Source organism: Pseudophryne corroboree, chromosome 5 (genome assembly GCF_028390025.1).
Source record: "Pseudophryne corroboree isolate aPseCor3 chromosome 5, aPseCor3.hap2, whole genome shotgun sequence".
In the NCBI taxonomy this organism is placed as follows: domain Eukaryota; kingdom Metazoa; phylum Chordata; class Amphibia; order Anura; family Myobatrachidae; genus Pseudophryne; species Pseudophryne corroboree.
In genome coordinates, this window is record NC_086448.1 from 521,470,652 (window position 1) to 521,487,348 (window position 16,697).

The following is a 16,697-nucleotide window of genomic DNA, read 5'->3' on the forward strand; positions in this document are numbered from 1 at the left end:
TCATTCCGGTGGACAAATGGGAAGCATGCGTCCTCAGCAGACACGAGCTCCGTCCGGGAGAGTGGGACCTCCACCAAGAAGTCCTCGCAGAGGTGACAAGTCTTTGGGGAATTCCTCCAGTAGACAGGATGACTTCTCATCTCAACGAGAAGCTTCAGAAAAAATAGTTTCAGGTCGAGAGACCCTCAGGCAATGGCAGTAGATGCTCTGGTAACCCAGTGACTATTCCGGTCAGTGTATTCCTTCCACTTCCACTGATCCCAAAAGTTCTCGGGATTATAAGAAGAACAAGGGTTCGGGCAATTGTCACTGCCCCAGACTGGCCAAGGAGGGCTTGGTGCGCAGATCTTCAGGAGTTGCTCAGTAAGAGATCCTGGGCCTTTAACTCTTCGCGAGGACCTACTACGGTAGGTACCGGGCGTGTACGTAGACTTGCCGCGGCTACATTTGACGGCATGACTATTGAGCGCTGAATCCTACCCCGAAAGGGTATTCCCAAGGAAGTCATCCCCACGCTTATTCAGGCCAAGAAAGGAGTAACGTCTAAACATTACCACTGTTTTTGGAGAAAATATGTGTCTTGGTATGAATCCAAGATAGTTTCAACGGAAGTGTTTCAGTTAGGGCGTTTTTTCCGTTTACTACAGGCTGGGGGAAATGCAGACTGCAGTTGGACTCCATTATGGTCCAGTTTTCAGCATTGGAAATTTTCTTTCTGAAACTATTAGCTTCCCTTCCGGAAGTTCAGTGTGCATGAAAGACGTGTTGCACGTCCAACCTTCATTTGTGCCTCCAGTGGCACATTGGGATCGTAATGTAGCGTTGCAGTTCCTTCAATCACATTAGTTTGAACCTTTCCGGAAGGTGGAGTTGAAATTCCTCACTTGGAAAGTGGTCATCCTATTGGCCTTGGCATCTGCAAGGCGGATGTCTGAGTTAGCGGCCTTGTCTCACAAGAGCCCTTATTTGATCTTCCTGGAAGATAGAGCTGAATTGAGGACACGTCAGCAATTTCTACCGAAGGTGGTTTCCTCTGTCCACATCGACCAACCTATTGTGGTGCCTGTGGCTACTGACGCCTTCGCTCAGTCAAAATCTCTGGTTGTGGTCAGAGCGTTGAAGATTTATGTCGCCAGAATGGCTCAGATTAGGAAAACAGAGGCTCTGTTTGTCCTGTATGCTCCCAACAAGGTTGGGTGTCCTGCTTCCAAGCAGATCATTGCATGCTGGATCTGGAACACCATTCAGCACGCTCATTCTACGATTGCCGTTACCGGTATCGGTGAAAGCCCACTCTACTAGGAAGATGGGCTCATCCTGGGCGGCTGTCTGGGGGGTCTCGGCATGGCAACTTTGCCGAGAAGCTACTTGGTTGGGGTCAAACACATTTTGCGAAGTTTGACATCTTGGCCGATGAAGACCTTAACTTGGTCAATCGGTGCTGCAGAGTCATCCGCACTCTCCCGCCCGTTCTAGAGCTTTGGTATAAACCCCATGGTTCTTGAAGTGACCCCAGCATCCTCTAGGACGTATGAGAAAATAGGATTTTAATACCTACCGGTAAATCATTTTCTCTTAGTCCGTAGAGGATGCTGGGCGCCCGTCTTAGTGCGCACTGTATCTGCAGTTATTGGTTGTGGTTTCACACAGATTGTGTTACGATTTTGTCAGCATAGTGCTGAAAATTCTTCTTGCCGTTGGCTTGTGTTCTATTGAATGCCACGTTCGGCGGCATGCTTGAGGTGTGAGCTGGTAAGATGCTCACCATGGTTTAACAATAAATCCTTTTCCTCGAAATGTCCGTCTCCCTGGGCACAGTTTCCTTAAACTGGAGTCTGGAGGAGGGGCATAGAGGGAGGAGCCAGGTCACACTCTTTAAAAGTCTTAAGGTGCCCATGTCTCCTGCGGATCCCGTCTATACCCCATGGTTCTTGAAGTGACCCCAGCATCCTCTACAGACTAAGAGAAAAGGATTTACCGGTAGGTATTAAAATCCTATTATCTGTATAAAAGCTTTACATTAAAAAACTGTGTAACTGGGATAGCAACCCCCAAAAAACAATTAAAATTAAAAATATAGAAGCATATAGAAGTATGTGGTCAGATAAGCTTCTATATTTTTCACTTCTTGTACGTGTGCTACTTACCATTGCCTGTTCAAAAATTAAAAATTGTGAAAAATCGCTTAGTAGTGAAGAAAAAAGTTTTTTTGTGGTTGCTATCCCAGTTACACACAGTTTTTTAATGTAAAGATAAGTTTATTTTCATTTTTGATTCACTGGAGCACTTTCTGCACTTTATCACTAAAATACTTTACTTGTTAAGACATTTTTACTAAGTCACTGCATTTTGCACTAGTAGACGCTTTTTACAAAACCCTGACCTCAGCTATATGTGTTACTTAAGATACATACACCAAAAAAACTATTTTGCATATTAAATAACTCAGCTTACCTCCATCATATGACCGTCCTGACAGGTCCTGACTTTGCCTAACACATTTCAGGCAAGTGCCCATGGGTTGGCTATGGGTGACTGGTGCTTGGAATCCCACTGGTCACCATACTGATGCCGGGAGGGGGGCTGGGAGCGCAACAAAGCCCCTAGCGGGCTCGCTGCGCTCGCCATGCTGTGGCCTCGCCACAGGTTCTATTACCATTCTATGGGTGTCCTGGACACCCATGAGTAGGAATAGTCCCTTTTTGTCGGCATGCTGACTGTCGGGATGTTGATGGGGTGGGATGTAGGTGTCGGTATTGTGCTGGCGGTCTCCTGATCGCTGGTCATATAACTGCATCCCATGCTCATGCATGTAACCACTCTGCTACCCTGCCGCTGTTGCTGCTGCCTGCCAAAGTGCCTGCCGCTGTGCCTGTCAAACAGTATGACAGGCAGCAGCACTGGCAGCATGAAGAGTGGCTACCCCTCTCTGCCTCCTTGCTGATGTCCACTCACTGTGTTGCTACTGGCTGCCGCAGCCTGCACCAGTTAAACTGTATGACAGGCAGCAGCACTGGCAGCATGAAGAGCAGCTCCTCAGTCTCCAGTTTACCAGCTGACCATTGGTGCAGGGGGTGCAATTGCACCCCTTTTCCCTGCAAGTCTGCATTTGCAGGCTGTACCTACCTGCTATGTGCTGTGGAGCATGAGGTGAGGACAAAGGCGGGCCGGACAACTGGGGGCAGCATGGACTTGCAGTCTTGTGGGCCAGACATCAGTAAGTGTGGTATTTGTGAGGAGTATGTAAGGAGTACTACTACTTTGAGCATTATGTGTGTAAACAGCACTACTGTGGGCAATATGTGTAATTGGCTCTACTACTGTGGGCATTATGCATATAAGGGGCACTACTACTATGTGCATTATGTGTAAGGGGCACTTCTACTGTGGTCATTATGTGTAAGGGGCACTTCTACTGTGGGTATGTTTGTAAGTGGCACTACTGCAGGCATTGTGTATAAGGGGCACTACTATGCACAATATGTGTGTAAGCGGCACTACTACTGTGGGCATTATGTGTGTAAGCTCACTAGTGTGGGCATTATGTGTAATGGGCATTACTACTGTGGACATTATGTGTATAAGGGGCACTGCTACTGTATGCATTATGTGCAAGGGGCACTAATACTGTGGGCATTATGTTGTGTAAGCAGCGCTACTGTGGGCATCATGTGCAATAGACACTACTACTGTGGGCATTATGTGTGTAAGCTGCACTACTGTGGGAATTTGTGTAAGGAGCACTACTATTACTGGCATTATGTGTATAGGGACAGTACTACTGTGGGCATTATGTGTAAGGGGCACTACTACTGTGGCCATTGTGTATAATGTGAACTTCTGTGGGCATTGTGTATAAGGGGGACTAATGTGTAACATAGTGTGTGTAAGGGGTACTACTGTGGCGCATAACATGTATAAGAGGCAATACTGTGTGACATAATGTGCATAAAGTTTATTACTATGTAGCATATTGTCTACTACTGTGTAGCAACATGATTAAGGGGTACTACTTTGTGTCATAATTTGCTGCTTTGTGGTGTAATATGATTCAGGGGCACTACATGCAATGGAATGTGAATAAGATTGTACTATTGTGCGGTGTAATTTGATTTGGTGGTCTTGTGTGGCCATGCCCCTTCCTTGTGACCAGTTTCAATCACACAAAAGTGCCACATGCAGTTGTCATGATCCGCTCCACTAGATCAGCTTACCTCCTTCGTATGACCATCCTGACATGTCCTAAGGCAATCCAGTTTTTATGCACTTAGTAATTTTTCACTTACCTTTCAGCAGGTCAGGTTTTCTGCTTGCCTTGTTTTGTGAATAGATGCACAGACGTCACCATCTTGGAGCATTTCAGCTGACTGCTCTCCCTCCAGTGAGAATGTATTTTGCCTGAGCTGACATAGCCAGTCAATCAGAGACCTGTAACCCCTATCTAAGCCTGCTATGGTCATTCATTCAGGGCCAAAGCAATAAGTCATCCTGACTTCTAGGCTGCTGCTTGCAGTAGGTTTTATTGTTATTCCTGGTTCCAGAGTATTATAGCCTACAGATCTTTGTTTTCTGCAGCGCTCTAGATTTTTGTGTCCCTACCACAGTTTCCAGAGTTCCATTCAATTTGGCTCAGTTTCCAAGTTACAGCATAGCTGTTTCCAGTCTCGCAGCCTTGTACAGACATCTACCACAGTTTATATTCTACTGAGATCTCATGTGCATACAAGTTTCCAGTTTGAAGCATTTACAACTTTGTAGAAGTATCTGCTTTTCAGGTTGCTGAGTTTCCTTCCAGGTTAATGATTCACCTCTGAGTCCATCCTGAGTTTCCTAGTTGCACAGTGTTACAACTTTAATCAGTAGCTGGTTCAGTGCTTTCATCAAACTGCTGCAGTGATTCGGAATCCTGACATGCAATTAAGCCCTGAACATTCCCTTTGCTTCTAGCCAGAGCCGGCCCTAACCAATATGATGCCCTAGGCAAGATTTTGGCTGGTGCCCCCTAGCACCGCCACTAGTTCTGCAGGAGATGCCTGGCATGAGTCAGCTGGCAGCTCTGCTAACGTCGGGCGCCTTTTGTTTATGAAAATGCATCTTATTTGCAGTGCTATGTGGCTAGGTTGCACAAGCAGCTTCTGATGATTAAAATGATATGCAGCATGCCTATATTCTGTGTGCGACTGCGGCTGTATCTGCATACGTAATGCTCCATTACAGTGATTTCCAGGAATACACTGCAACGTAGCATTTCGTATGCAGATACTGCCGCAGTCACACACAGAATATAGGCATGCCGCATATCATTTTAATCAGCAGAAGCTGCTGGTGCCCCTAAGCATACCAAATGCCCTAGGCAATTGCCTAGTTTGCCTATGCCTAAGGCCGGCTCTGCTTCTAGCCATAGTACAAGCTCCCAGCACCACAGACTTTATCTTCCAGTGTCCTGAGACTACTGTACTTTGTTTCTATCCAAACTCTGCTATATCCAAAGCCACAGTACTACTGTACCCTGCACAGCTTCCAGAGCCACAGTGCTGCTGTACCTTGCACAACATCCAGAACCACAGTACCACTGGTTCCAGCTGGTGTCCAGTCACTGAACCGCTGGTCCCTGCCAGTGTCTAGAATCACCAGTTCCATCCTGGTGTCCAGTCACAGAAACGCTTGCCCCTGCCAGCATCCTGAAACTCCAGTTCCGGCCCAGTGTTCAGTTTTTATCCACTGGTTCCAGCCCAGTGTCCAGTTCCACATGCTCCTGCCCAGAGTCCAGTTGCAGTCACTGCTGCAGTGATTCGGAATCCTGACATGCAATTAAGCCCTGAACATTCCCTTTGCTTCTAGCCATAGTACAAGCTCCCAGCACCACAGACTTTATCTTCCAGTGTCCTGAGACTACTGTACTTTGTTTCTATCCAAACTCTGCTATATCCAAAGCCACAGTACTACTGTACCCTGCACAGCTTCCAGAGCCACAGTGCTGCTGTACCTTGCACAACATCCAGAACCACAGTACCACTGGTTCCAGCCGGTGTCCAGTCACTGAACCGCAGGTCCCTGCCAGTGTCTAGAATCACCAGTTCCATCCTGGTGTCCAGTCACAGAAACGCTTGCCCCTGCCAGCATCCTGAAACTCCAGTTCCGGCCCAGTGTTCAGTTTTTATCCACTGATTCCAGCCCAGTGTCCAGTTCCACATGCTCCTGCCCAGAGTCCAGTTGCACCAGCTCTGGCCCGGTGTCCAGTCCAAGAGCCACCAGTCCTGCCTGGCATAAAAGTTCTAGTGCCACCAGTCCTGCCTGGTGTTCAGCCCATTAGTGCCGTTGGTACAGCTCAAGTGTCGCTCAAGTGTATAGTTCAAGTTCCACCATTTCCAGTCCAGCATCCAGCCATCATCCAGTTCCTGACGTAAATTGGTTTTAGTCATCATCAGTTATCTGCCTAGCCTCAGTCCCTGAGTCTCCTCCTGTAGCGGCTGCATGAAAAGACTTAGCTATCTTCCTTCAGCCTCATCTAAAGCCCAGTGGTCCCAGTGCCTGTGCCCACAGATACATAGTCTACGGATCTGAACAGGACGGATCCTGACAGTAGTAAAGGATCTTAACGTTCCTTGACTGTCATGATTTATTCTATCCATAAATTAGGCTAACCTGAGCTGTGTTTTAGAAAAATAACTGAAAGGGGTTGTTGTAAAGTGAACGGAAATAGAAACTTTCTTGTGATACTGACATGTTTACACAGTGCGCCACTGCCTCTTCCCATGCCTAGACACATCTAGTGTGAAGGATCCTTCAGAGATCAGGTAGGCATGCACACTAATGTGTGGACCTACTAGGAGCACAGGTACAGAAACAAAACCATTGTGATTTTGGTATTAAGTGTAAATAAGGTCCTCTATTTCATACATAGGGCAACAAGGAGCTTGTAGGAGAGCATGGAGCCCCAGGAGCTGATGGGAAACCTGTGAGTAACCTTCATGTGTGTCCTGTCCAATGAAACCACAACTATTGTATATTAGTAAGCTCATACTATGCAGAAGATTACAGCATATGGTAAATATCTACAAGGATAAAAATAAACAGGCTAGTTAGATGGTATGTACAGTACATAGAAAATGTCTTTATTTAATCACAGTAGTGGACAGGTCACTGTACCTACAAGACCTGATATACTTGAAGTGAATATAAACATTACAATGACTTAGTTGTCAACTTGTGACAATTCTACAGATCTGACGGAGGTAACACTTAAATATAACCAAGTGTGCACGTGGTGCTCCTGCTATGGAACATGGAGCTGAGTGAGGTCTGACCATGTGGTTGCCCCTCAGCTGCAGCAGCACTGATCCTCTCCTGGTTCTGACCTTAGTCAAACCATGTTTTTCATACAATGACATTATTATTATTTTTTTTTACATTTCATGTATCTTCAGATGTAGCTGTGTTGGGGATCAGTATGAAATACCTACACTCAAAATCCCGATGGTCAAAATCCCGACAACAATTGACCGACAGTCAAAATCCCGACAAGGTCAAAATACCGACATTTAAAATACTGACAAGGTCAAAATACCGACATTTAGAATATCACACAGGTCAAAAAGTCGCCACGAGTATTTAATTGTTTTTTGGTGTGTATGTCAACATAGGTTGACATGGACACCGTATAAGTGTACCGCGTCCCCTCGCATGGTGAGCGCTTCGGGCACTATTATATTCCCCCTCCAGGTCCACTGGGATGGTTAAGTATGAAAAACCCGGTTTCAATTAAAAAATCATGTAAAACGCATGTCGACTTTTTGACCCGTTAACAGTTTAAATGTCGGTATGTTGACCTTGTTGATATTTTAAATGTCGGTATTTTGACCATGTCGGGATTTTGACCTTGTCGGGATTTTGACCATTGGTCAATGGTTGTCAGAATTTTGACCGTCGGGATTTTGATTGTAGGTAAATTGACCGCATCCCCTGTGTTGACATATTTCAGTCACCACTATTTACAATACTGTTAATACCATGACTGATTTACTGTTAACCAATGGGCACCTGGTTTGGTCATGCAGACATTGATGCTGCTTCTTCCTGTGTCATAGGCACCTCTCACATGATGTCACTGCTCAGACAAACTATCCTAGATTGCGAATGTTGTTCTCTGAGTTTAGGTTACAGTGATATAGAGCTATGGATTACTAAAAGGTATATTTTATTTTCAGGGACAACCAGGGCTTCAAGGTCCACCTGGGAAACCTGGCACCCATGGAGAAAAGGTATATTCACATCCAATATATCCATGCCCATAAATGTATATTATTGTATTTTTGGAACACATGCATAAATATAGCACACTTCATTTAAAAAACAAACAAAAACATTTCCCCATCTTCTTCCACATTGCCCATATGTCTGTTGTATAGCAGTGCCGATATCAGTGACTAGGAGGCACTCAGGGATCATATCACCATGACATATGTTTTTCCTTGTTTTGCCTGAGACTGTTGCTTCTGTTGTTTAGGGTTCTCAGGGGCCACAAGGACTGAAAGGTGATCTTGGACCTCCAGGACCGCAGGTACAGTAGATGCCATTATGTATTTTGTACACAGTATATGGTACTCATTTGTACACCAGAAATTTGTTTAAAATGTACAAATATGGTGACAGACAAAATATAGGTGAAAGCATAAATTTAATATATTTGGAGGTGACATACAGTATTATTTACATAATAGTAATTGTCTCACGGACAAAGCCTGCCAAACATCCAATAATGTCTGTCATCTCCCAATGACCTATCACATCTACTTTCATGAATAACCACTTTTGGCCAGAGATATAGGGGCATTTTTAATAACGAGTGGTATTCTTGTTACCACTCGTAACTAATTATAAATGGTGCTCCATCCAATCAGCTCCTAACTAGTTGTAGTCACAATCACATTGGAGTTCATGCTGAGTTGGATGGAAATTGCATCTAAATCAAAAGTGCAAAATATGCTCATGTGCATTGTAAAAGATGCTGATATAACATAAAATAAACAATGCAACTGAGAAATAAATACAGTATATTATATTTAGATCTTGTGTGGTTCAAATATACATTCCAAAGCTTCTTTAAATGTGATAGTGATCAAGTTGGTAATCATGGAAATTGAGTAGGCGAACTGCAGACAGAGAGGGAAGGGGGGGGGGGGGTGATTTTTACCCCCTGGTATCCCCCCAGCACACTAAAAATTATCTGTAACCATATCTGAACCAATCTGGTAATAGAATTTCAGAGAAATTGGTCGCATGCGTTTGCATAGACATGTTTAGCTGCTGAGCCGCGTCAAGGCTTCTCCGATATCAGCAGTCCTAACACTTCATAATGGCAGTGCCCACATAGGGCCATGTGATTTGTCTACAGTAAGGCCTCATGATAAAGGCTCATACTAAAACGCATCCAGACAGAGGGCCAACTTACCTGGGAGCCACCACCAGGATCTCCCACTCAGGACTGCTCATATCGGAGAAGCCTTGAAGCGTCTCAGCAGCTAAACATGTCTTTGCAAACGCAAGCAAACAATTTCTCTGAAATTCTATTACCAGATAGATTCAGATATGGTTACAGATCATTTTTAGTGTGCTGGGGGGATATCAGGGTCAAGGGGGAAGCACTCCCCCTCTCTGTCTGCTGTTTGTTTGTGACCCCTCCCCCTTTCTAGCACCTGATATATAATTATCTCCAGTAATGATTGAGCAGCTGCCACTGTTTGAAATTGAGTACACGAGCTGACAGCCACCACTTGTATCCACAATAAATCAGTGATCGCGCAACTAAAAATCCCCGTGATAACATTTGTTTTCATTTGGTATTGCAAAGTTATATAACTTACATATTAATATACATGCCTTAAAGATCTAAGGTGCATGCTGGGGACAGATGTTTGCCATGCAGGTCCTATAACCACGACTGTCTCCGAAGGAAAGTGGGGGAATCACATACAACGCATATACATGACATGTCAGTTAGATCGGTCACTGACTTTTGCAGAGACCAATGCGTCACAGTGTGGGGTCAGAGTGTGGGCATGCAGAGCAAAGACTGTGGCTTATAAGGGCTGCAACTATCATCTATGATAATGTAGAAGAAGGATGTCACAGAGACAGCCTTCATTTGTTAGGTTTGACTCAGTGGTGGGCTTTCTCCATGTGCCAGAACCATAAAGCTGCCTAATGATAGCACTGCCCTGGGTTTACTCCTGGAGACAATAACAGCATATGTGTCCAGAGAGAAATCAGTAGTATATGTACCTGGTGTACGCCAGAAAGTGTGATTTCACAGTGGTAGTAGTAGGAAGTGCTAATATTACAGTGCCCAATTCATACACAATTTTGTACATGCAGGGACAGTGTTATTAATGACTAATAAAGTCACATTCACCTCGTCAAAGGAAATTAGACTATAATATAAAGACAAAATTAAAGTTTTTATTAAATTCAATCAATACACACATCCTTTGCCTTTCTCCTTACAAGATGAAATAGAAATATTCTTTAATATTGTGAACAGATTGTTAATATCACTGAAATAATGAGAATAGATTGCGGCATTATCATTACTATAATAACGCAAAATAATTATCCAAGAGCCTGTATACCTCTTGGCACAGCAGCTCCTTATACACTTGCCATGAGTATTTAGAATGTGGATGAACCCCAAACAACATGTTACTACCATAAAAGGGAGGGTTTTAGATGCTCTAAGCCATAGGTTCTCAAACTCGGTCCTCAGGACCCCACATAGTGCATGTTTTGCAGGTCTCCTCACAGAATCACAAGTGAAATAGTTAGCTCCACCTGCAGACCTTTTAAAACGTGTCAGTGAGTAATTAATACACCTGTGCACCTGCTGGGTTACCTGCAAAACATGCACTGTGTGGGGTCCTGAGGACCGAGTTTGAGAACCACTGCTCTAAGCCTAACCAAAGCGTCTGCCATTTCTTAAAATCAGTATCAGTGGTGGATTTTACCTATGCAGCCCCCCAGGTAAAATCAGCCACCTCAGCGAAAGAGGCAGTGAAGCCAGATGTGGTCCGTGCGACTGCACTGGCATCACAGTGACTGGCAATGACTTCCTATTGGAAATCCAACCTGCCAGTAAGAGACACTACAGGCAGTCCCATTGGGCAGTGTTTCCTCCCTCTGGGATTGCTAGACAGGGCTGTGAATAGCAGAGAGCAGACTTCCTGTAGGAAGCAGGACAAAATAGAAATGTTAGAATATGCCCACTAGTGTAATATCCTATCATGCGCTTAGTCATGGTTGGTTTCCCAAGCAGCTGTTTACACTGAATAGCCACTCCACAATAATAACACAAATACAATATAAAAAAGGAACAGCACTTAAAAACTAATAATGCAGACAGATGTAGAACACTTCATATAGTTTATTAAAACACAAATTTTAGCGTGATAAAGGTGCTCTATGTATAGCGCATCATATGCTAGCACCTCCACAATGGATAAAAAAGGAGCTGTGTATCGCAGTCTGTCAAATACTCATTAGGACATCAAAAGTTCAGATCCTAGCGTAGGGTGGATATTAGTGCCACACGTTTGCAGGGACTATTGTCCAATAAATTGGAATATTTACCAATCCTGTGGTGCTGTTATGGGTCTCCCGTTAGTGGTGGTTCAATAAGCAATGGATTCCAGCACACAATGTAGGATCCCGTAGATGGTGCTTCCACGGTGGTATTTAGTCCGCGGGTAAATTTACTAAGATGGAAGTTCTATTTAAGATGGACTATTGTCCATAGCAACCAATCAGATTCCAGGTATTATCTTCTAGAAGGTGCTAGATAAATGAGAAGTAGAATCTGATTGGTTGCTATGGGCAACATCCTATCTTAAATAGAACTCCAATCTTAGTAAATTTACCCCTGTATGTCCCAAAGTCACTTGGTAGATTCCACACCTACAGTAGGTATCCGTAGCGTAAATTGTGTCCTGAGTCCAGAGGTGGGTGAAACTGACGTGTTTTGCTGACTTATGGCAGCTTTATCAAAGGTATGCCTTTGATAAAGCTGCCATACTGTAAGTCAGCAAAATTTGGCAGAATGCATTTCGCACTAGTGGTTGAACACAACCATACTGTCCTTTGTGCTTACATGCCGCTTCCAACCCCAGTCTCATCTTCCTTAGAGAATGGGTTTCGTAAGCACAAGACGTATCTCGGTTGGCATTAACAAATGGATGCATTCATATTTTTGTGTGCACATGCACACTTAAAAAGCGATTTGTGAGGAAAAGAAGAGCATATTGCATTTGTGTCCAACTCTACATGAGTCCCATAGTGCTATATCCTGTGCTAGTTGTCAGGTATCCCTTCTGTAACTGAACACTAGTTCTAGGGACAATCAGAATAAATTATATGGTTAATTTAATAGTCATTTAATGTTTATTAGTCATGCAAAAGACCTAGGGTTATATTTACTAAAGGTCATTTTTTAATTTACTATAATTCAATCTAAATCAATGTATTCCAGGGGCTAAATTGCACATTTAATAGTATAAAAAAATGAATATAGGGGGGGGGAATCTGCTAGTAAATGTGCATTTTAGCCAATGAAACACATCAATTTAGATAGTTTTTTTTAAATTTGATTAAATTTAGCCCAAGTATAAGAATAATCTTGCTAAAATTGTCTTCATTTCTCTAGGGGCCGCCTGGAATCCGAGGAGTACCAGGCCCTATGGGACCTAAGGTATAAATATTATAGGGGAACTATCACTCTTATTAATTATGTGGGGACAGGCGCTACCTTGCTGCCCTTCTGAGATGTATACTGTATATAAAACTTAAATGAAAAGAGAAATTACATGTACAGCATCTTTAATGTTTTACTAGGTAAGACAGTTTAGTGGTATTATGCAACGTTTCTTTTTTTTATTAATCCAAATCTAAAGTTCTGAAGTAATTAATTTAAATAATTAAAAATGTATACACAAAATATACAGAGAAATGTTAAACAAGAAAAAACACACATGATTGGCAAAATATACACATTACCCAATATCAGCTCATGCCGTAAAATTATTGCACATAGATGAACATGATAAGTACAGGATACGTTAATGGATAAATTAGGGAATAATATTTAAAATCACATCACAAGTTCATATATAATACAGGATTTAAGGTAATTTGATACAAAACTGATGTGTATTATACAACAATATCAAAAAAACACATCACAATCAGGAACTCAGTATTCAGTTTATTGAACATGTTAAATATATTAATTTAATACAAATAAATGTCATAGAGCTAATGCTGTTTTCATCAGTTTAACAGAAACTAACTTAGGGGACTTGTTTATCATGATATTTACCAGTTTCCTAAAAACACATCAGATGACAGAGATACATTTTTCACACTTAACATTATTACATATTAGATACTTTAGCACCTGCCTCTGAGTATTAAATGAATAAATCCTATTTTTTTGTTTTGTTTAATGGTTTATTTGGTTTATTGATCTAGGTATTTACTAATGAGGTTCCACAAAGAGTTTGCTGTACAATACAAAGAATATACAGCAAAACAGTTTGCAGAATGTTTCGCAATAGCATTCAGCTACAAATAGCAGAACAAACAGAAAGTAGGAATAAGTGTTGCAGAGCATCTTACTGTTGGGAAAATAAAGGAACAGCAACTTTTCAAAATCGCTGATGTTAGGCACTTTTTACACATTTATTTATCATTTCTACTAGAGATGAGCGTGATCGGTTCCCTGGGAACCGAACCACCCCGAACTTCAATACCCGAGCCCGGATCCGAGCCGGCTCGGGTTTTCCCACCTGACTCGGAAACCAGAACGAGGCAAAACGTCATCATCCCACTGTTGGATTCTCATGGGGTTTGATTCCATTATAAGGAGCCGCGCGTCGCCGCCATTTTCACTCCGGCATTGGAGAGTGTAGCGAAAGGACGTGTCTCTGTCCTCAGTGTCTGTGGAGGGAAAGTGGGGTGGCGATTCCAGTGCTGTCTTGTGCTGCTCAGTCCAGTGTAGTGTCTTATGCTGCATCAGTCCAGTCACAGTGGTGGTGTCCTCTGCTGTTATATGTCCAGTGCTGCTGTATAAGTCCAGTCCAGTGGTGCTGTGTTGTGCTGCATCAGTCCAGTGGTGGTGTCTTGTGCTGCATCAGTGCAGTCACAGTGGTGGTGTCCTCTGCTGCTATATGTCCAGTGCTGCTGTATAAGTCCAGTCCAGTGCTGCTATGTTGTGCTGAATCAGTCCAGTGGTGGTGTCTTGTGCTGCATCAGTCCAGTCATAGTGGTGGTGTCCTCTGCTGCCATATGTCCAGTGCTGCTGTATAAGTCCAGTCCAGTGGTGCTGTGTTGTGCTGCATCAGTCCATTGGTGGTGTCCCTGTGCCGCATATGTCCAGTGGTACTGCCGCATATGTCCAGTGGTACTGCCGCATATGTCCAGTGGTACTGCCGCATATGTCCAGTGGTACTGCCGCATATGTCCAGTGGTACTGCCGCATATGTCCAGTGGTACTGCCGCACAAGTCCAGTGATACTGCCGTATATGTCCAGTCCAGCGGTACTGCCGCATAAGTCCAGTGGTACTGCCGCATAAGTCCAGCGGTACTGCCGCATAAGTCCAGCGGTACTGCCGCATAAGTCCAGCGGTACTGCCGTATATACGTCCAGCGGTACTGCCGTATATACGTCCAGCGGTACTGCCGTATATACGTCCAGCGGTACTGCCGTATATACGTCCAGCGGTACTGCCATATATGTCCGGTGGTACTGCCGTATAAATCTAGTGGTACTGCCGTATATGTCCAGTGGTACTGTCATATAAATCCAGTCCAGTGATACTGCCGTATATGTCCAGTGGTACTGCCATATAAATCCAGTCCAGTGATACTGCCGTATATGTTCAGTGGTACTGGTGTATAAATCCAGTCCAGTGATACTGGCGTATATGTCCAGTGGTACTGGCGTATAAATACAGTGGTACTGCCATATAGGTCCAGTGGTACTGCTGTATAATTGTAGTGGTACTGCCACATAATTCCAGTGGTACTGGCATATAAATCCAGTGATACTGCCGTATAAATCCAGGCCAGTGGTACTGCTCTATAAGTCCAGTGATACTGCCGGATAAATCCAGTGATACTGCCGCATAATTCCAATGATACTGCTGTATATGTCCAGTGGTACTGCCATATAATTCCAGTGATACTGCCGAATATGTCCAGTGGTACTGCCATATAAATCCAGTGGCACTGGCATATAAATCCAGTCCAGTGATACTGCCATATATGTCCAGTGGTACTGCCATATAATTCCAGTGATACTGCCGAATAAATCCAGTCAAGTTGTACTGCCATATAAGTCCAGTGATACTGACGTATAATTCAGTGACGTGCGGTGGGGTGAGGCAGAGCCTTTCCTGTCATACTTATGTTTAAACCAGTGTTTTGACTGAATAAAATATATGAAATATACTGATAATTTGTTTGAAATATCATCTTTGCATTATTCTAATAATTTTTATAGCCAAAACTCCGGAGTAAAAAGTCAATGGCAGGTGAGGCACTGCCTCCCCTGTGTATCCTTTCCACACATCTCTAATCAAAACTCACCAGATTTCCAGGAGTTTATATTGCTGCACCTGTGTATAATGCCCAGATGTACCCTTTGGCTCATATATTGCATGTAAATCTGGCTCTGGGGTTAGCCAGTGCCTCCTGAGCCATTTAGCTCACCGCACGTCCCTGGTATAATTCCAGTGATACTGCCATATAATATCAATGGTACTGGCGTATAAGTCCAGTGATACTGCCATATAATCAATTCCAGTGGTACTGCTGTATAATTCCAGTGATACTGCCATATAATTCCAGTGATAATGCCGTATAATTCCAGTGGTATTGCCGTATAAATCCAGTCCAGTGGTACTGCTGTATAAATCCAGTAGTACTGCCGTATAATTCCAGTGATACTGCCTTATAATTGCACTGGTACTGGCGTATAAGTCCAGTGATACTGCCATATAAATCCAGTCCAGTGGTACTGCCATATAAGTCCAGTGGTACTGCCGTATAATTCCAGTGATACTGCCATATAATTCCAGTGGTACTGGTATATAAGTCCAGTGATACTGCCATATAAATCCAGTCCAGTGGTACTGCCGTATAAGTCCAGTGGTACTGCCGTATAAGTCCAGTGGTACTGCCGTATAAGTCCAGTGGTACTGCCGTATAATTCCAGTGATACTGCCGTATAAATCCAGTGATACTGCCGTATAAATCCAGTCCAGTGGTACTGCCGTATAAGTCCAGTTGTACTGCCATATAATTCCACTGATACTGCCATATAAATCCAGTGGTACTGTCCTGTGCTGTATATTATTTACTCCATTTAAAGGGGTTATTAATATTTAATCCAAATAATTTTTACACGGTTATCCCTGTGTGGTGTAGAGATACGCTGTCCTGTGCCGTATATTGGGGGTAATTCCAAGTTGATCGCAGCAGGAAATTTTTTAGCAGTTGGGCAAAACCATGTGCACTGCAGGGGGGGCAGATATAACATGTGCAGAGAGAGTTAGATTTGGGTGGGGTGTGTTCAAACTGGAATCTAGATTGCAGTGTAAAAATAAAGCAACCAGTATTTACCCTGCACAGAAACAAAATAACCCACCCA

At 43.5% G+C, this 16,697-nt stretch overlaps 1 protein-coding gene across 1 annotated transcript in view; it reads left to right on the forward strand.

Moving 5' to 3' along the window:
* Positions 1-16,697, forward strand: part of LOC134929625 (collagen alpha-1(XXI) chain-like) — a 293,832-nt gene that overhangs the window by 163,107 nt on the left and 114,028 nt on the right. The window contains exons 10-13 of the mRNA XM_063925210.1: positions 6,905-6,958; positions 8,208-8,261; positions 8,507-8,560; positions 12,692-12,736. Of these exons, the coding sequence (XP_063781280.1) occupies positions 6,905-6,958; positions 8,208-8,261; positions 8,507-8,560; positions 12,692-12,736 (207 nt within the window). The remainder of the gene's footprint in view (positions 1-6,904; positions 6,959-8,207; positions 8,262-8,506; positions 8,561-12,691; positions 12,737-16,697) is intronic.